Source organism: Balaenoptera borealis, assembly GCF_965194805.1.
Source record: "Balaenoptera borealis genome assembly, chromosome: 3".
NCBI lineage: Eukaryota > Metazoa > Chordata > Mammalia > Artiodactyla > Balaenopteridae > Balaenoptera > Balaenoptera borealis.
The window spans coordinates 160,696,409-160,715,534 of NC_138866.1; the positions used below are offsets into that span (position 1 = coordinate 160,696,409).

At 41.5% G+C, this 19,126-nt stretch overlaps 1 protein-coding gene across 9 annotated transcripts in view; it reads right to left on the minus strand.

Annotated features, from left to right (window-relative positions):
• Window positions 1–19,126, minus strand: part of SFMBT2 (Scm like with four mbt domains 2) — a 223,070-nt gene that overhangs the window by 80,931 nt on the left and 123,013 nt on the right. For all 9 annotated transcript variants that reach the window (XM_082387144.1, XM_082387141.1, XM_082387139.1 and 6 more), the window contains one exon: window positions 96–197. In XM_082387144.1, coding sequence (XP_082243270.1) covers window positions 96–197 — 102 coding nt within the window. The remainder of the gene's footprint in view (window positions 1–95; window positions 198–19,126) is intronic.

Genomic DNA, 19,126 nt, shown 5'->3' on the forward strand with positions numbered 1-19,126 from the left:
CCCACACGAGCCTATTTCATCTGGTTGGCTTGGAGTAGAAAGACTTCCTGGACCCACTCTGGAGGTGGAGGTGAAAAGCAAGGGAGGGACCTCACCTTGGTCACCGATGCAGGACAGATGTGAAAGGGCTCCCTCACGTTCACTGTTTCAAGCTTCATCCCAACTGTGAAGAAATGGCTTCTCAAATCTGCGTGGTCCTACGGGGAAAAGGACGAAAATATTAAAAGCAATGGTATTGTAAGCTAACTCGGTAACTGTCCGGATGCTTTCCTTGATCGTTTTAGTGGGCGGCTGAAATCGGATTGAAATAATTAACCCTCCCCCATTTCAGATTTCTAATTATGGCAAGATATCACGGATTTAATTATTTTCTGCAGGCTCAATTGCTTCTCCAAGGGAGAAACAAGCCTTGGCGGCCAGGCTTAAATTTATACTAAGCAAAAAAAAAAATTCACACCGCACAGCTTTGATCTTCCTAGGGGCCATCAGGAAAGCTCGGCAGGGTAATAGAAGCGATCAGTCATCTAAAACACGGCAGAGGCCTCCTCAGAAAACATGGCCTCTTGCTACCGGAGTCACTCCGCAGGCTTCGGGGAGGATCTTTTGGGGGATACAGCTTGTCTTCTGTGCTGAAGAGCACTCAGGTTATCAGTTACTGGTACTGATATTGGTCCTTGGACATGTGGGTATAGAAGACTCCAAAACAGTCCTGTGCCCAATCAGAAGCCGTCTCCTGCTCTATAACGATGAGCCACACCCCCCGTTTAATAGGCGCCTGGCAGTTTTATAGACAATTCACAGCAACCTTATGTGTGTGAGTGGAGCTTTCCTGCCTTCTCAAGAAAACAAATTTCAATAACCACTTTAGCTACACAGCAACAGATGAGGCTGGCGGGACTCTGGACACCAGGATGTATCTTGCAGAGATGAAGGTCACCTCATAACTCACAGGCTGTATAAACAGTAGTGGATAAATAAATGTCTCTGCAGCCTGTCCCTGAGGAAATAATAGCTGCAAGTAAATCCTCCTGTTTCTAAATACATCAGTTGGGTGAGAAATACAAAAATATCTGGGGATCTATGACTTTCTTTTATCTGCCAATGTAAAGTGGATTTTTAAAAAATTTTTATTGAAATATAGTTGATTTACGATGCTAGTTTCAGGTGTACAGCAAAGTGATTCAGTTATACATACATACATATATTCTTTTTCAGATTTTTTTTCCATTATAGATTATTACAAGATACTGAGTAGAGTTCCCTGTGCTACACAGTAGGTCCTTGTTGGTTATCTATTCTACATACAGTCATGTGTATACTTTAATCCCAAACTCCTAATTTATCCACCCCCCACTCTGGTAACCATAAGTTTGTTTTCTATGTCTGTGACTCTATTTGTGTTTCGTAAATATGGTGTGTGTGTGTGTATATATATACGATGGAATATTACTCAGCCGTAAAAAAAAATGAAATAATGCCATTTGCAGCAACATGGATGGACCTAGACATGATCATACTAAGTGAAGTAAGTCAGACAAAGACAAATATCATACGATATCACCTATATGTGGAACCTAAAGTGCGTTTTTCATTAATTCAAGGGTGCCATTCTAAATACATCCAACTCTGAGGACCGTGCGGAGCCCACAGGGCTGTGCCAGCTCCTCCCACAAAAGCTGATCAGAACAGGACAGTGTATGACACCAGATCCACTTATTAAACTCACCATCACCGCTTTGCTTTACCAAAGCAGGTACAGAATGTAAATGCCTATAGAACCACAAGGACCTGTCATTTCTCCTGTGGCCACAGCTGCCTGCAAGTCTCCGTACCCAGTGGGTGAGCAACAAATGCTGGGTCTGGCTGGAGCACACGGTGCCTCGTGCAGGGAGGGGGTTGATCAGAACGAGGGGGGTGATGTGCTCCGTGGGCAAGGACTTGTATGACGAAAACTCGTTGAACTTAACAATCATCACTTGATTAAAAAATATTCTTAGGCACAGGAGATGATTTCCTTTTTTTATTACTGAAAATAAAGCATTTACTTTGAAAGGTGGCTTGGAAAAGGAATCAAAAGAAACAGCATAGAGATTTAATGCAAATCAACACACATCACCCCAAACACCAAGGCAGAGCCAGAAACCACAGGTGTTAATACAAAAGTAGGAAACCCAAAATGACTGAAAGAAAAGATTAAAAGTTAACGCTCTCAGCAAACATCAACGCACCCTAGTGTCTCACTATCAATAAGAACTGAATCACATAAGTGGATTTTGCAGATAAATATTTTTTCCATTTTAGACACAAAACCCTTTTAACCTTCTGAAAAGAGGAATTACTCTAAAATTAAGACATACTATAAAACGTTGCTTGAATGTACTCAACAAGTTTATCAAGCAATCGTTATGATATTATTTGGTATTACATAAATGTCCTCAGGCACTAATGACACGTGTAGCTATGATAAACGGGCAAGATGAATGTACTATTTTCACGGAAGTTCTTCCGTTTCCCTCTGCTAGCAATGTCCTTCCTTGCTGCAGTGTCTCTCCCATTACTCACAGCTACACGGCTAAACGTTCTTGAGATGCGGTTCACCAATAACAGGAAACTCGTGCCTGTTCCCTGGCTGCCTCGAACACTAGGGCTCTCCTTGCAATTTTGATCTCTCACCTGCTCTCCCGTTTGCTTCTCCTTTTGTTTCTGCTGTAGGGCTGTCCTGACAGCATTCTGGGCTTCTGGTCTACCCACCGTCCGAATCCCCTCTTGATTTCAGACTGTGTGCCCACTCTTTGACCCACACATTTTTGTCCCTCCCTCTGCACTCTGAGTAGAGCCAGCTTTCTAAGTAGGGTTGACCCATAACCCCCAGGCACTTTCTACATGCCAGGCTCTCACTGTGACCTTGACCACTGACTTGAAGTCTTTAGCCAAGTCTACACCCATCCCATATCTCTGCCAGAAGGTTGCTCAATCACAGCTCCCAATGCTGGGCTGGAAACCCTAAAGCCGCCAGGAACCCTACACTAATAATTGTCCTTTACCTGCTGCCTTACTTGATTCACAGTTGTCTAGTGGGACCTGCCTTTCCTTAGAAATAAAGCATACAAGCTTACGACAGCAATCTGGTCCTCAGATAACTTTCTCTTTTTAAGGCTGTGGACTCTATTATAAATGCTTATCGTTAATGATTCCATGGCACCCTGCATCAAACAGTACCTCTAGGTTAAGAGGGGATCACTTTGTGCAGATACCACACATTTTCTTACTTCTTTCTAGATGTCCCTGTGCTCCCTTGTCAACCTCTGAGAATCTCTCTCTCTGCTCATACATAAGAAATACGACCCACCTCAAAATCATCCATGGCCACATGTGGGGTGAAAATAAAATGTTAATGACATATTTTTAAACAATTAAAATATTGTTGACAATGTTCTGTCCTGATGACATTAAAATATTAAACAGTTTAAAAATAATGCCTAGTGAACAAAGTTTTAGAAACAGGTTTTCCCTTGTGAATCATGGCTCAGATTTCCTACACCTTAAATTCTTTCTACTAGGTTTCAGTTGCAAGCACACAAATTTCTTACTTGTGGAAATGCATCTGTTTTTTGTTCCAAACTATGTGAAAACTCTTAAACTCTCTTGTTTAATATACTGAAAAAGAAGCCGGACATTTTGGGAGGTAGCTGCATACACACATAGGTTTTTTATATTTTGGTCTCAAATATCCACATCTATCTGTTATACCTTATTAAACTTGAGCTCCAAATTTCAGAAAGGAACTTGAAAACTATAAAATACACCCCTTTATCCCCAGCCCTGACTTCCACTTTCTTAAGGTCACTTTTTAATCAGCATTTAAAAGGAAAAAAAAAAAGAAAACTCCTGGTAATAATGTGTACAAGTCCCACCAGTTTCAAAAGCAAGTCAACAAAATGAAAAATTTTTAAATCCAAGAGCAAAGACCCATAATGATTATGAGTTTGATTATGATTATAAATCTGCTACTCGAATATTTATGTTATTCATGAACGGTAATGCCAGAAACTTTGAACTCGAGAGGAAGGGCAGTATTTTCATTAGATTTCTGGTCACTGGAAATCTTTAAAACACATGACTGTTAGCCATGCAGTACATGCAATATTTTCCAGTCAATGCCAAACCCTCTCATTTACGTTATGCAGTTCATTCAAGAAAGATGCCAAGAAATAATTATTGAATTAAGCTGGAGAAGCATCAGAAACTAGATTTCTTGACATCCGTTCTGATTCTATATTCTATCAATCATTCATGCATTCGTTCGGCATTCATTAGAAACCACTGGGGTTCCACACACCATGCCACTAGGTGATGCACAAAATACACACAAAAACTGCATTTGTCAAAAGGGAGAAGGAAAAGACATGAAGAACAGCTATGGAAGATCCAGGTCTGGAAAAAAATTTCAGAACAAACACTATTTTTACTTGTAGCATCAAAAAATTATAACCACCAAGATGACAGCAGTCCAGGGACTTAAAGGAGTGAACCTTAATTTTGAATATAAAAAGCATGATACTTAGAATGACAAAGAAAAGATTCTGAGAAGGTGGAACAGTAAATTTAGTTAGGGAGACTGGGTCTTAAGATACTGGATTGAGGCTTTTAAGTCTGATTTCAGAGGCAAAAGGAGTCATTCGGCACTCCTAACAAACATAGAGATTTTTATGATAAAAAATTCAACACCAGTTAATTTCTGAATAAGCCAATACACAGACCATCTGAGCTCTTTGTGTGTATAAACGTACATCCATATTAGTATATAAGAAAGGGTACAGATATTCTCATTGAAAAACAAATTTATCATTCCTAGACCATTTACTTCAGGCTGTTAATGCAGTCAGAGTACATGCATTCATTTACAAACACCAGCTAATCATTCTCAATTCTAAGTGGGGAGAGGGAGACAGAGACAGAGACAGACAGAGAGAGAGTTCCTGGTCCCTGAAATGATTCACAAAACAGATTATCTACTGAGAGATAATGGGAAATTCACTGTGGGTTGAAAGATACATTCTGGCCTTTGCAAAGCTCTAGAGAATCCTTCACACCTCTAAATTATTGGATCAAGAATGATGTTATTCCTGAGATCAGGAGTAAGTAGTAAATCCTCAGGACATTTACAAATGTGCCTGTCACATTCATGAAATACTGTTTATTCAAACGAACTGGAGTCCATTTAAACTGTTTACAGAAAAACTCCTTAAGACAGGCTGGCAATGTCATTCCCATCTCCATTCATGGCTACACATTTTATTTTTGCCCTGAAGTAGTTTTATATTGATCAGAAGTAAAATACCATTCATTTTATTGGAGGGCTGTCTTACTAGCCTACCTTAACAATTGCTCTTCAGGGAACCTTATTTTCAGTCGAATGACAATGTAAAAGAGATTATATACACATCAACTTCCGTAATCCACATGAATTTCATCAGCTTTCTTCTCTCCTGACCCCACGGAGCTTTCACTCACTCCTACTAAGATACACTGACTGCACCGAGAGTAGCTTGGTTTGGTTTATAATATTCAAGCCAGTAGAAAGGGTAACAGCAATGAACATATTGTAAATACATGTGAGCACTTTCCTTGTATTATTATTTTCCCCTCACAACAGACTATGGGGTAGGATCCATCTTCGAGAGGAAACTGGGGCACAGAGAAGTTAAGTTACCTAAGCAAGAACACACAGCTCACAAGAGGAGCCAGGACTCAAATCCATGTGGTCTGACACTAAGTACATGATCTAGCCATCAGATTACCTAGTTGTGTGTGATTAGCTATCAGGTTATGGCACAGACTGGGAAGCAAAGACCAAAATGGATCTTTGCGCTTTTTATTGTTAATGGTAAACAAACAAACAAACAAAACCCTTATAACCTATAAGCTCCTAAGATGCTATCTCAAAGACAGATATTGCCAAGTTAAAAAGCGATAGCTATGAATACTGACCACTTACTGAAAACCTCCAATTTCTGCTGTCAATTCACAGCACTTTTCAATGGTTTATGAAAAAACCGTCAGAGAGAAAATTTTGACAAAATTACCTCCCAATGTTTATATATAAAGTCAATCAGTCTTTATCAACAATGAACCATTATTTTTTTACTAACTGCCTTCGTGTTCTTTAAGCCACGAAGATTTTAAAAACGTGTCCAGTAAATGCCTATGATGCTCTACAAGTTATCTGTCATTGATACCTATCTCTCATAACATTATCAGTGTGAACCCAGACAGGTTTACCTGATAAATGTGGTTCATCTAGTAAACGTCCCCAGCTGCAAAGTCCCCATGAGTCTCAACCTGCCAGTGGTATTTTTCAATACCCTATGTTAAGCACTAACCTGTGTACTGAATGAAGAACAAAAAAGAGGATGTGGTTCCCGACATTGAGAAGCTTGAAATTTAGTTAGAAAATGACAGAGATGTGATAAATACAAGTACAATGCTGGAAAAAGAAGTCTGGACAAAACACAATATAGCTGGTTGTTCTGCCTTTACAGTTTGGCTGGTGTCCCACTTTATTTCACCTGTGACACAGAGGACATCAGACAACCTCAGAGCATACCCAGGTACACACTGGTCCCCTAAGTGCCTCTGAAGGGACTACCAGCCCTGAGAAGAAAGCACAACCTGACTCTGGAAGAATCAAGCATCGCTATTTAAGAAACACTACTGTACAGAGCTGCCTTAATATTGGTCGTTGGCAGAATGACAAAGCTTCAGGGTAAATACTGAGGTTCTCTATGAAACAGATAAGTGACGGAGTATTAATCTATGGAAGGAGGAGAAGAGTATTACTAATTGAGAGACAGAAGACAAGGAAAAAGAAAGAACATTCGATCATCTTAGGTTCAACTCATCTCTCAAATGCCTCCTGGATCTTAACCCACTGCTCTCCATTTACTTTAGAGGCTGGAAGCATTGCCAATTACGCTCTTACAATTTAGTATGTGCTACGATCACAGACTCCCAAGACAGCTGATGCTTCTTGCCAGTCCTGCTTCATTAGATAAATACACCCCACACGATATAAAAATATGAAGAATGTGGCACAGGGGAGAGGGAGTTCAAACTAATTAACACAACACAATTAAAATGCACTTGGTGAGGATATTCATGTAAGAAAAGCAGTGCCTCATTCCCTGTGCAGAAACCTAATTCTTACGGCCTGAGTTCCACAATCAAATGTTCCAGGAATTTCCTTAGTGGTGGCCATCTGATCCTCAATCTTTAATCCTCCGGTTTTCTTTTTGCTTATGTTGATATGAAAAAAAATGGACAAAAAAACTGATAATGCAATTCAACCCGCCTCCACATTTTTTTTAAGTACTAAAATCTTTGAATGCATCATACACAAAAACACTGCACCATATAATTTTTTCAGTTCCAACGTGCCAGTTTTTGGTCCGTGGGGACCTCAAACATTGCATAGGCATCTTTTCAAAGGCCTCAATTAATTTGCATAATTTACAAGAACAGGCTTCAGAAAAGTCAAAGGAAGGTTTTAATTAGTACTACATTCAAATCAATATATAATGACCTAGGCTTTAATTCCTTTATTCATATCAGCATGCTATGTTATGCTAAAAAAAAAATCCAATGCAGTTCATCATACTGTTCCTCTTTTTGTTTTACCAAAGATCTAGTGCTCATATGTTCATTAGATAATTACCCTCATTATATTAGTTTCATCTAAAAATGGACATTAGGATGCCAGCATTTATTAAATCAATAGCATTATTATATTTCAATTCCGTCGCACTGAATTAAACTCAGCCAATGAAATATTTATAACAAAAAGGTAATAAAAAATCTATAAGCTGAACACTAATAAGCGTTTCCATTTTTTTACTTACAGCTGTAAGTAGCAATCTTATCAACTAGTCCTGCATTCAATCAAGTTAAAAAATAGTCATGAGAAAACGTAGTACTATATACTTCAACCTGAACCACAAGAATTCATAACAGGCGATTACAGCAGGACTATTTCCACAGTAAGTCCAAAAACTGGTACACTGGTTGTTTTCAAACAACAGGGGCAATGAGAATGCCTTTCATTAACATTTAAGCACCATAAAAGCATTGTAAGTGGCAAGAAATTCAACCTTACTTACAGCACCACTATGAGAAAAAAACAGAGCCTATGCTGCGGGTACAGGTAAACAGTGATTATACCGTCTGTTCTTAAGCTTAGTTACTTCTCTCCTAATGAGCTAGGGTGTCTCCCCACGTGTCCAGCCTGAGGGCTGTGGGCTAAAGAAAACCACAGTCGGGGCTCTGGGGGTTAGCTTTTCCCCAGCCTCACACCCCACTGCCAGGATGCGGTTGACAAAATTATTGCTGGGTGTCCCCCTCTACTGAGAGCCCTCAGTGCAACTCAACTGTTGTCATGGAAACAAGGCCAATGGCCCTGAACTGTCTCCCCGCACGTGGAATCCAGCCTTCAGAGGGAGAATGAAGAGTCAGTGATGGGCAAGGTTGACTCTGTGTCCTGCCCTTTCTGGACACAGCAGGAGCTACTGAAACACAGGAGCTTACATTCATCTGTGTTCTTTCTGCCACAGGCGGAGAAGATTCCCAATGGGAAAGTGCCGACTGCCAGCCAGCCTGGCACAGGTCTAAGAACAGTGAAAATCTCAAGCATCGTCCTCAAATCCCGGCTGCCCCTGCCTTCCATGGGTCAACCTACCTCCTGGTAAGAAAAGCACCCATTCTCTAGCCAGGGTTTCTCCATCTGGGCACTGCTGGCATCCTGGGGCAACCGATGCCTTGTTAGCAGGGGCTGTCCTGTGCACACAGGATGTTCCGTCCGTCTCCAGCTCCTACCCACAGATGCCAGTAGCATCTGTCCCAGCTCTGTGTCGTCGTCAAGATGCCCCCAGACACTGAGAGAACTGCCAGATCCTCCCCAGTTGAGAACCACTGATTTAGATACAGTTAAGACTGAAGTCGGTTAAGATGTGCATTTGGGTCCTGCTTCCACCATAGGCTCTGTGTGAGGTAGGACAGGAGATGAGCTTCTCTGATTTTCCTCAAGTTACAGGAAGACTAATCATACCTGCATGTCGGGTTATCGTGAGGATAACGAGATTACGTGTGGGGAGTGGCTGGTACCATTTCTTCCGTCCTGTCTGGGCTCAACAACTGAAGCGATGGTCGACATCGCTGCAATGACTTTCCACTGGAGGATGATGTGGGCGTCCAGGTGAAGTCTCCACGGCTTGATTTGCGTTTTTATTCTGTACGCTATCCTGAAGGGTCTGAGCATGTTAATATACTGTATATTCGAAAGATATCCCAAAGGTGTGTAACTTACTACAGGAGAACAAGGAATTGTGACGCGTCGGCCACGCCCTGCTCACCACCCCCCTGGCTGATGGACCTGAAGTCTCCCAGGAGCCCTGGAAGCTCAAAAACAACCAAGGTCCAGCAAGGGGACTAATTTGTACAAAACCACAAGTGAAATGATCAAATGTTCCAAATTCCTTTGCAAAGGCGCGTTATATGTGCCATGTGTGCTTGTGCTTACTCTGAGCACAATCAAGATAATTAGGCAAAAAGTAATTCTGTTGGAATCTAGAAATCTCTCCACCGACTCCAAGCATGACATGTTCTTAAATATTGGGGGGGCTTTAAGTCAGGTTTCTACTATTCTAAACTCATCCATTCCTTTTCTTTAATGTTAAACACAGAACACTATCTATTCATGTAAAAGTTTATGGGATTTGTTGAAACAGACTCACAGACATAGATAACAAACTTATGGTTACCAAAGGGGAAAGGGGAGAGGGATAAATTAGGAGTTTGGGATTAACATATACACACCACTATATATAAAACAGGTAAACAACAGGGACCTACTGTATACCACAGGGAACCATATTCAATATCTTGTAATAACTTATAACGGAAAAGACTCTGAATATATATATATATATATGTATAACTGAATCACTTTGCTGTATACCTGAAACACTGTAAATCAACCATACTTCAAAAAAAATTTTTTAATAAAATAAAATAAAAAATTTTTTAAAAGTACACACACACAAATGAACACATGTAAAACTGGGGCCATCCGAGTAAGATCATGGATTATATCAATGTCAATATCCTGGCTGCAAAACTGTGTTTTTTATCCAAGGTGTCACCATTGGGGAAAACTGGGTGAAGAGTAGGTATATGGGGTCTCTCTCTGTATTATGTCTTACAACTGCATGTGAATGTACAATTATCTCAATAAAAATTTCAGTTTAAAAAAAAAAGTTTATCTGATTTGTTTATGTGGGTTCTTCTGGTTATAAATGGAGCTGGAGAAGAAACAGGGGGCAGTTTCACATTATCCTTGACTTGTGCCATCGACACGGAAATTCACTGTACACTGGCTGCCCACGGAAGGAAAGAGAGAACTCGCAGAACGGAAGGATTCCCACGCTTTCATTTACACCTGCAGCTCACACAAACCTCTGCACCAGGGGGCCTTTCTCAGGCAGGAGGGAATATGTGGAAGGTTCAGTAGCTGGGGCCCCATCATACGTGGTCCTCATTTTCTATTAGATCTTAAATCTCTGTAGACAGAATGAACTTAAACTTCTCTTTACATCCGTTTGCCTACTTGAGATCCTGCAATTTACAACTGCCTATCCATGAAAGAAAAGATGGAGATTAAAAGTACGACCTAGGGGACCTCCCTGGCAGTCCAGTGGTTAGGACTTCGCCTTCCAATGCAGGGGGTGCATATTCAATCCCTGGTCGGGGAGCTAAGATCCCACATGCCTCGTGGCCAAAAAACCAAAACATAAAACAGAAGTGATATTGTAACAAATTCAATAAAGACAAAAAAAAAAAATGGTCCACATCAAAAAAAAAAAAAATCTTAAAAAAAAAAGTACAACCTAACCTACAAAAAAAAATAATCTGTCTGTGTTTTGAGGGGAAAAAAACCTGCCTCCATACAACTATACTATCATTTATTATCAAATCATCCACAGAAAAAAGAATTATGATCAATTCTTAATTACTCTAACTAATGGCGAGTAGCATGGAAAATCTAGAAAAAATTAAAATATGCTATGACAATCACTTTGAAATGCGTCTGCTTCATAAATAAGAGATCGATGCCCCCTCCTCGTATCCCAACACCCATGACATGAAGTTCATGCAAATATTATCTTGCTTTCCCTGAAACCCAGGAACTGGAGAGAGCCAGAATAATCAGCGGCCAACAGAAGCCATTTGGGAAGGATAACTCACAGCTCAGATAACTAAGAGTGGACTGTATTTTTAAATTCTCAGGGTTTAGAATTAAAAGCAAGTCACTATCTAGCAGATGCAGGCAGCGGTGTAGGGGGCCCTGAAATCAAGCCATCGTTGAGTGAACTCTTTATACATCTGGGCTTTGCGATTTTCATCGTTACCTTTACTGTTGGACCAAAGTTGCCCTCTTTAGCAGGTCTCACCAGATTTTTTCCAGCATGCATAAAAATATGATGTCCCCATGGCGCTTTCTGAGTTAACGTAGCGTGGGCTGCAGTTCAAGAACCCAGAGCACATGAAAAATAACACAAACAAGGCCCCCCTTCTGGTTTCTGAAAGTGGCAAAGGATGGGCGTGACACAAACTGAACATCTCTGCGATTCACCATCCCCGAGAGACTTTAACAAACCTCCCCAAGTCTTTAAAGAGATAAGGACAAAGGAGGGAATGGCAGAGGGCAAGCTCCCAGGTCTGGGTGTTCGGGGCCAGAGCTGGAGGGAAGCCAGCCTGGGACCAGCTGCTGGGCAGAAACTCAGGGGTCAGGTCAGCAACACCATCAGGGTCACAGGGGTCGAGCCACCAGTCCGGTCACAACATGACCTACTGTCTAAGACAGACTCCCTTTCAAAGAACCACTGGGGTTTCAGTTGGTGAGAAGGAAATAGCAACCAGGAGTCACACAAACACTTACTGCTAAATTATTTGGTATCAGACACCCTGCCAGGTGGGACAGGGAATGTCATGCTCAAGAAATTAAGTTCTGGCCCTACATAGGTGGCCTCGAGCAAATTCTGGGAGAATCCAAGGATCCCAGTACCTGAAGGCCAAACTCAGCTACGAGTTTTGTATTGCTGCTGTATTTAGCTACCAAAAGACAGCAAAAGTCGGTCGCCATAGAAACCGCAACCTGAAAATCTATGGTAACAGCGGCTCACACCCTTTCTTACTCCTTTGGCTGGACCAGATGGAATGAGAAAGGAAAGCTTTTCACTCTTGGCCACACTTAACCTTCTCTCTCTGGCCTGTAACCTAGGTCTCAGATGTGAAAACAGACAAGGAGTTCGCTCCTAAAGGTTGAATCTACAAATGCACCAACAGATACATAATTCATAGCTGAAAAGAGCTAAAGAAATAACAGATGTGGAATGTTCCGTGTATTATGAGCACAGCCTGAAAACTCTCAACAGAGAAGAAATATGTGCGTGGAATGCCTTTCCTTATGTGTTTGTGTAAAAATATAATAATGGCCACATGTAGCATCTTTTTTTCTCAATTAGCCTTCTCTCAGCGGCCCCTTCCTTCTGTTTCTTAAACATGAACTTATGGGGAAAGCAAGAAGCAATGAAGCAAGTGAAACAGGAATCACTTGAGACCAAAGCAAGCTCAATTTAACTTACCGCTTTGCCATTAGTGGAAGCCCTTTATTTACAGATGTCAAGGGCACTTTTAATGCATATCAGTTATAGATACACAATTCTGGATCCATTCAACCGCTACCCAAGTCAAAGACAGCAGGAGCTGAGCTATGGGGGGGACACCAGGAGCCTGGGTATTTTAATCCAAGTACTGGACCAGGTACACTTTTTACCTGCTGTGAGTCCTGATGAAGTAAAAGCCTTAGTTGTCATAACCTCGACTACCTATAACCTCCACCTTGGCCACAGATATTGATGGGGAATTGGTCAGGGAGGCAACAATGGAAGGGGACGTAGCTAGTATCGTGGGTGTACGTGTCCCACTGAAAATCACATCTCTCCTCAGCCTCCAATAAAAGGGAAATAACCTGGAAGCATCAGGTCATCACTGTCCAACCGCATCCCATCCGTTCACAGCTACAGTCATATCAGAGGAATCACGTGTGATATTAGGAAGACATGTACCTCAGTGGAAAAACAGGGCAGAAGGCAGAAACCTGTCATTTATGGCCAAGTCTGTCCCTAAACTAACATGTTCCCCCCAGGGTGTTCCTTAAGCTCCCCGTGTGTCCACTGATCTATGTGTTTAAAGAGGAAACAACACATACACCATACACCGTAGCACCTGACACTACGTTATTGTCAAGACCCTGAGAGATCGTAGGGCCAGATGCTTTGAAAAGAAAAAACCCACAGGCAACACACAGGAGGCAATATTCCCTCCACTCTGTGATCACGTCCAGCAGGAAGCCAACATTGGCCCTGCAAGCTCACCTGCAATGGGTGTCATAGAACCTGGGGGGTTTTATGCTGAGTTCTTTTCTTAATTTCAATTCATCCCTAATCTTCCTCTCGGTGCTCTCAACTATTTCCTCCACTTAGCCAAGAACTGACCTGGGGTATTTTTAACTGATCATGAAAGTACCAGTTTGGTACTGAACCCACCAAACAGGAGCCACCAAGCCCTTTGCTTCCTCTCTGTACAAAGTCACCCCTGTTATTCGGAACCGCTCGCGGGAACTTACTTCATTCAAGCTGTACTGACGACCTCTCCTGAGCCTTTAACTTTCTAAGTTGAGATCTGTACTTAGTCCTTCACTAACCTACTCAAGAATGGGTATTGAGTGCTAAGATGGGCTGCACTGTTCAAGGCACCGGGGTGGCGCAGTCATGAAAATAAACAATCTCCTTTCACAGAGGGTACATTCCAGGAAGAAGAAACAGACCAGATGCAGAGAAAGCAAACTGATGCAGACTATGTGGGGGGATAAATGCCGAGCAGGCTGTGGGGAGATGGAGGTGAGGGTGCTTTTCTTTATTTTAAGCAGAGACTTGAAGAAAGAGAGGGAAGAAGGCTTGAGGCATTGGCCAGAGGGACCACTGTCTAGGCAGAGCATCACTGCGAAGGCCTGGGGACTTAGTGTGTTGGATGGAGAGCAGGAAGCCGGCGGGTGGAGCAGAGTGTATGAGAACCTCGAGCAGCAAAGCGGCTCAGAGGGCACATCGCACCTGAGTCAGATCAGAAGCCACATAAGCAATGGAGTGACACGATCTGAATTTTGTTTTAAAATAATCTGTCTGGCTGCTCCTGGAAGAACAAACTGTAGAGGGGCAGAGAATAACAAGCCCAGAAATAAATTGTGAAATGAATGCAAGAGTCCAGGGAGGATGATAGCTTAGACTAGGGTAGTGGTGATGGACAAAGTGAAGGGTGATTGAACTCCAGATGGAATTTCAAAGTAGAGCCAACAGACTGTGTGAAGGGACGGAATGGAGGTGTGAAGAGAAGAACCAACACATGTAGCAGGCCTGAGACTGCAGTCCTGAGAAAGGCTTGCTTCCAGGATCAGGTCTTGGCTGGCCTATGGGGACACAGCTGATAAACTGAACCCGACAATGATATGAAATCTTCCCTAAATGTAAGAGTGGTCTACTGTGCCTACATGGTTTGTACCAACCATAGGGTTTATACTGACCCGCCCCCCCGCCCCGTTTCCCTCTGGGAGTCTGGAAGATGGGTACGTGCTGGGCAAGATGGGTACCCACACAGCCGGCCCCCCGGCCCCCCATGCCAGCCCTGGGCAGTGAGTCTCTCATGAGCATCCCTAGCACATGTTGGTCCAACACGCTACGGGAGGAATTAAGAAGTTGCCTTGGGCAACTTCTCTGGGAGAGCACTCTTGGAAGCGTTATGTGTGGGTTTCCAGAATTCACCCCATGAGACTTTTCCCTTTGCTGATTTTGCCATCTGTCTTTCACTATAATAAACTGTAACCGTGATTATAACAACTTTGAGTCCTGGTGAATTACCAAACCTGGCGGCAGATCTGGGAACCCCGACATACAAGGCATGCAAGGTTTATGGCCCCAGCTCAATGCTTTATTTAGAGTTCCTTCGGCTCTTCTGCAAATCTCTAAATAGCTTCTTTGGTATTTCAAACACCAAAGGTTTTAAATATTTTGTTAACAGAAAGAATGAAAAAAAAAATTCAAACAATTTCACTTTTTTAAGGGGTAAAAATGAAGAACGATTTTAGTGACATTTCAAATAATGTTCTTTCCTTGAAATTACAAGGTGTAGTCACAAATGAGGTGCACTGAAAAACCCCCACTTTCCCTGGGCTGAACATCTGTATTCCTCTAAGGGGAAAGTACTGTATTTCAATTACCTGGCAAATTAGGAACTGCTGTTTCTTATTTGCAGGTCTTTTTGATATATATAGGAGTTGTCAGTGAAACTTCTATACCTTAACATTTGCAAACAAGAGGGGTCACAAATGAAGATTACAATTTACAAGAACAGCAGAAAATGAAAAGTAGCAGTAATTATAAAAGGCTTATGAGTGCCTCACACATGAAATACTACATTCATTATAGTTAGACTCTTATTTTTTTTTTTAAAAAAACCTTGCTTTTTTTTTTTAAATTAATTAATTGATTTATTTATTTTTGGCTGTGTTGGGTCTTTGTTTCTGTGCGAGGGCTTTCTCTAGTTGCGGCAAGCGGGGGCCACTCTTCATCGCGGTGCACGGGCCTCTCACTATCGCGGCCTCTTATTGCGGAGCACAGGCTCCAGATGCACAGGCTCAGTAGTTGTGGCTCACGGGCCTAGTTGCTCCACGGCATGTGGGATCCTCCTAGACCAGGGCTCGAACCCGTGTCCCCTGCATTGGCAGGCAGATTCCCAACCACTGCGCCACCAGGGAAGCCCTAGACTCTTATTGTCTAGTCTCCCTTGGCCCTATTTTTAAAACTTAACTAAATTACCTCAAATCCACTCCTTATATTGTAGTAAATACTTACTGAATTAGAACTGAAGCAGTATAAAAATCCCTGGCCAAAAAACTGGATTAGCCCTGTATTAACTTCATTTTTCATGACAGAAACAAACTCTGAGAGAAACCCACCCTAGTAGTCCTTTGGGAGGACAAAAGTAAAAAGCTTTTATTGAAATTGGGGCATTTCACTTTATTTGACAGTGGGATGTGTCGTAAGTTAATCATGTGATGGCTTGCAAAGGTAATATAATAAGTAAAAAAGAAAGCTAGTGAGAGACCTTGCTGATTTGCAGTGCAGGAATATATACTAAATATTCTTCTCAAATAAATTAGTATTGATATACGGATTATTCTCAGCAAATCTATTGGGTCTCTAAGTAATGAGACTGGTTTTCAAGAAAAAAAAATTTCATTATTTATGTTTCAATAACAAAAAATATTTTTTAATCCCTTCCCCTTTTTTTGGTACTCATTTCATTAATTACTTGTTTTTCTTCTAAATATATGTTTTAAAATTTACCTGCATTTTCCAAATAGGGAAGTCAGAATTCTCAGTAAAATATGGCAACCAAAAGTCACTTAAAGTGTTCTCTCAAATCAAGGGCAATAAGTCTTCTCTCGTTTTTATTAAAATGAAGCAACTGCTAAGAGAGCTTGAACCTTATCCCATGCCCTCATGCAATGCCTCTGAACTTAATTACCTCCATTTAAGTGGAATTACTCAGTAGAGAATACTACTATGTGCTGTCTTAAATTACTGTACATCCATGAAATGCGGTTGTACTGGGTGGAAAAGCAACCCCTAAAAAAAAGGCATATCCACCCAGAACCTGCGAACGTGACCTGATTTGGAAACAGGGACTCTGCAGATGCGCTCAAGTTAAGCTGCGGTCACGCTGCCTTAGCACAGGCCCAAATCGAACGACCGGTGTCCCTAAGGGGGAAATTGGGACAGACATGTAGAGAGAAGGCCATGTGGAGACGGAGGCAGAGATTGGAGGTCTGCTGTCACACCCAAGAAATGGTAAGGACTGCAGGCAAACCCCAGAAGTGAGAACAGACTCAAGGGACAGTGTCTCCCTCAAAGCCTTCAGAGGGAGCGCGGCCCTGCTCACACCTCGACATTTACCTCTAGCCTCCAAAACCATGACAGAATGAATTTCCCTTGTTTGCAGCTATCCAGTTCGTGGTACGTTATGACAACGGCCTTAGGAAACTAATAGTGGTTGTTCTCAGGATTTCAAAGTTAAGTGTATAATGATTCCCCCCATACAAAGTCTGGTTCAGAAAATTGCCCCTTTCTTTTCCGTCAAATTGAAATAAAAGAAAACATTTATAAAAGCATCTCACAAGCTCTAAGAACACAGAATTTTCAATTCAGCCAATTTTTATTTATTAATTGCCCACTCCATACATCCTGTAGGCCCTGTGAAAAGTAGAAAATATTCAGTATCTACTCTTAAAAGCAACTACTGTATAGCACAGGGAACTCTGCTCAATATTCTGTAATAATCTAAAAGGGAAAAGAATTTGAGAAAGAATACATACATGTGTGTGGATAACTGAATCACTTTACTGTACACCTGAAACTAACAACATTGTTAACCAACTAAACTCCGATATAAAATAAAATATTTTTTTAAAAAGCAACCATTAATTATAAACAAAATATTGAGGACAGGGAGAATTCTCAAGTACTCCATAAAAATAGTAGTCTGATTTCTAACAGAAAAACATTAAAGTGAGGGAAGGAGGCAACTGTATTTTAGAGGAAAATATAAACAATTATGAAACCCTGGAATCGGGTCAAGAGAATTATGTAGAGAGTAACTGCTCAATAAACATTTACTGAGTTACTTAATTATTAGTTTAAAATATATGAGGATTATTAATGTTTATATATTTTTAGTCTTAGTATTCATAGTTCTAAATAATAAGTGCATATCCAATTAATCTGTAACTACATTAACTCAAAGCATTTCAAATCAGTGAGTTAAATGCATTTGTCCATTCAATAATTCATCGTATATTTGAGAAATATTTACTGAGTATGACTATAGCCAAGGAGTAATGTTTCATTGAATGAAAGATGTGGGAGCTTTACCCTACAGTCCAAGCTACAAGACTTTAAAAAGGGGAGTCCCACATGAAGACAGCTGACTAAAAACACACATTAATTTCACCTCTTCCTAAACTCTAACCAAAATTACAGTAAAGAATTTTAAAGACGCAAAGCCACTTGAACAGAAACTATAGAAGCTAAAATGCAGATGAACAAGAAGCAACTAATTTAACATATTCAACAGAGCCAAGTCCCAAGCCTCCTGCAGAAAAGCTGAGACCCAGACTAATGAACAGGGCAGGACCTTCAGGAGGCTCAGAAACCGGTAACAGCAGGTATGTCTGAAACTGGGGGTGCGTGGGAGGTGACAGAATAAGATGCGTGGGGAGCTGTCTAGGAAGCAGTTGGACCCCAGGTACCCTCCCCTCCCTGACTCTACAGACCAGTGGTCCTCCAGTTTCCTCAGAAAAGGATGAAGCAGGTGGTCCCTGGTCTGTGGATGCAGGAAAATACGGAAACCCCAGGCTCTCTTCTTGCCACTCAGCTCCTAGAATGCAGGCAGCTCGACCTTGAACCCCAGGTGGGAAGTTGAAATTCTCCTCCTTGGAAATCAGCTAAAGAGGAAAAACCATCATACAAGGAAGTAGCCTCCATACAAAGAAGGTCCCCCTACATGACCCAGCCCTGCCCTCAGCTTTCGAATCTCCCTCTTACTCAAGAGCGCACAGTCAAGGATTCTCAGATACCCGAGGAAAGCCTCTAGCAAGAAAGTTAGAAACCAAAAGCAACATGGAGGAAACAAACTACTCTGGGAAAAGAAAACTTTAAAAAATCAATACTTCCAACAAGATAAAGTCATGCTTCCAGGCTGCAAGAAGAGGAGGCCATAAACAGAGCAGCATTCAGAGAAAAAGCGCCAGACAAGTGCTCATAAAAACACAACAGCACAAATGAGTGGAGAAAACCTCTGACAGTAGAGCAAAAACAGAGGAGAAAATGAAAACCTGAAATGAAAAGAAGAAGAAAAAATTACACAGCCAGCCCAGGACTACCACCTGGTCACAGATGAAGAA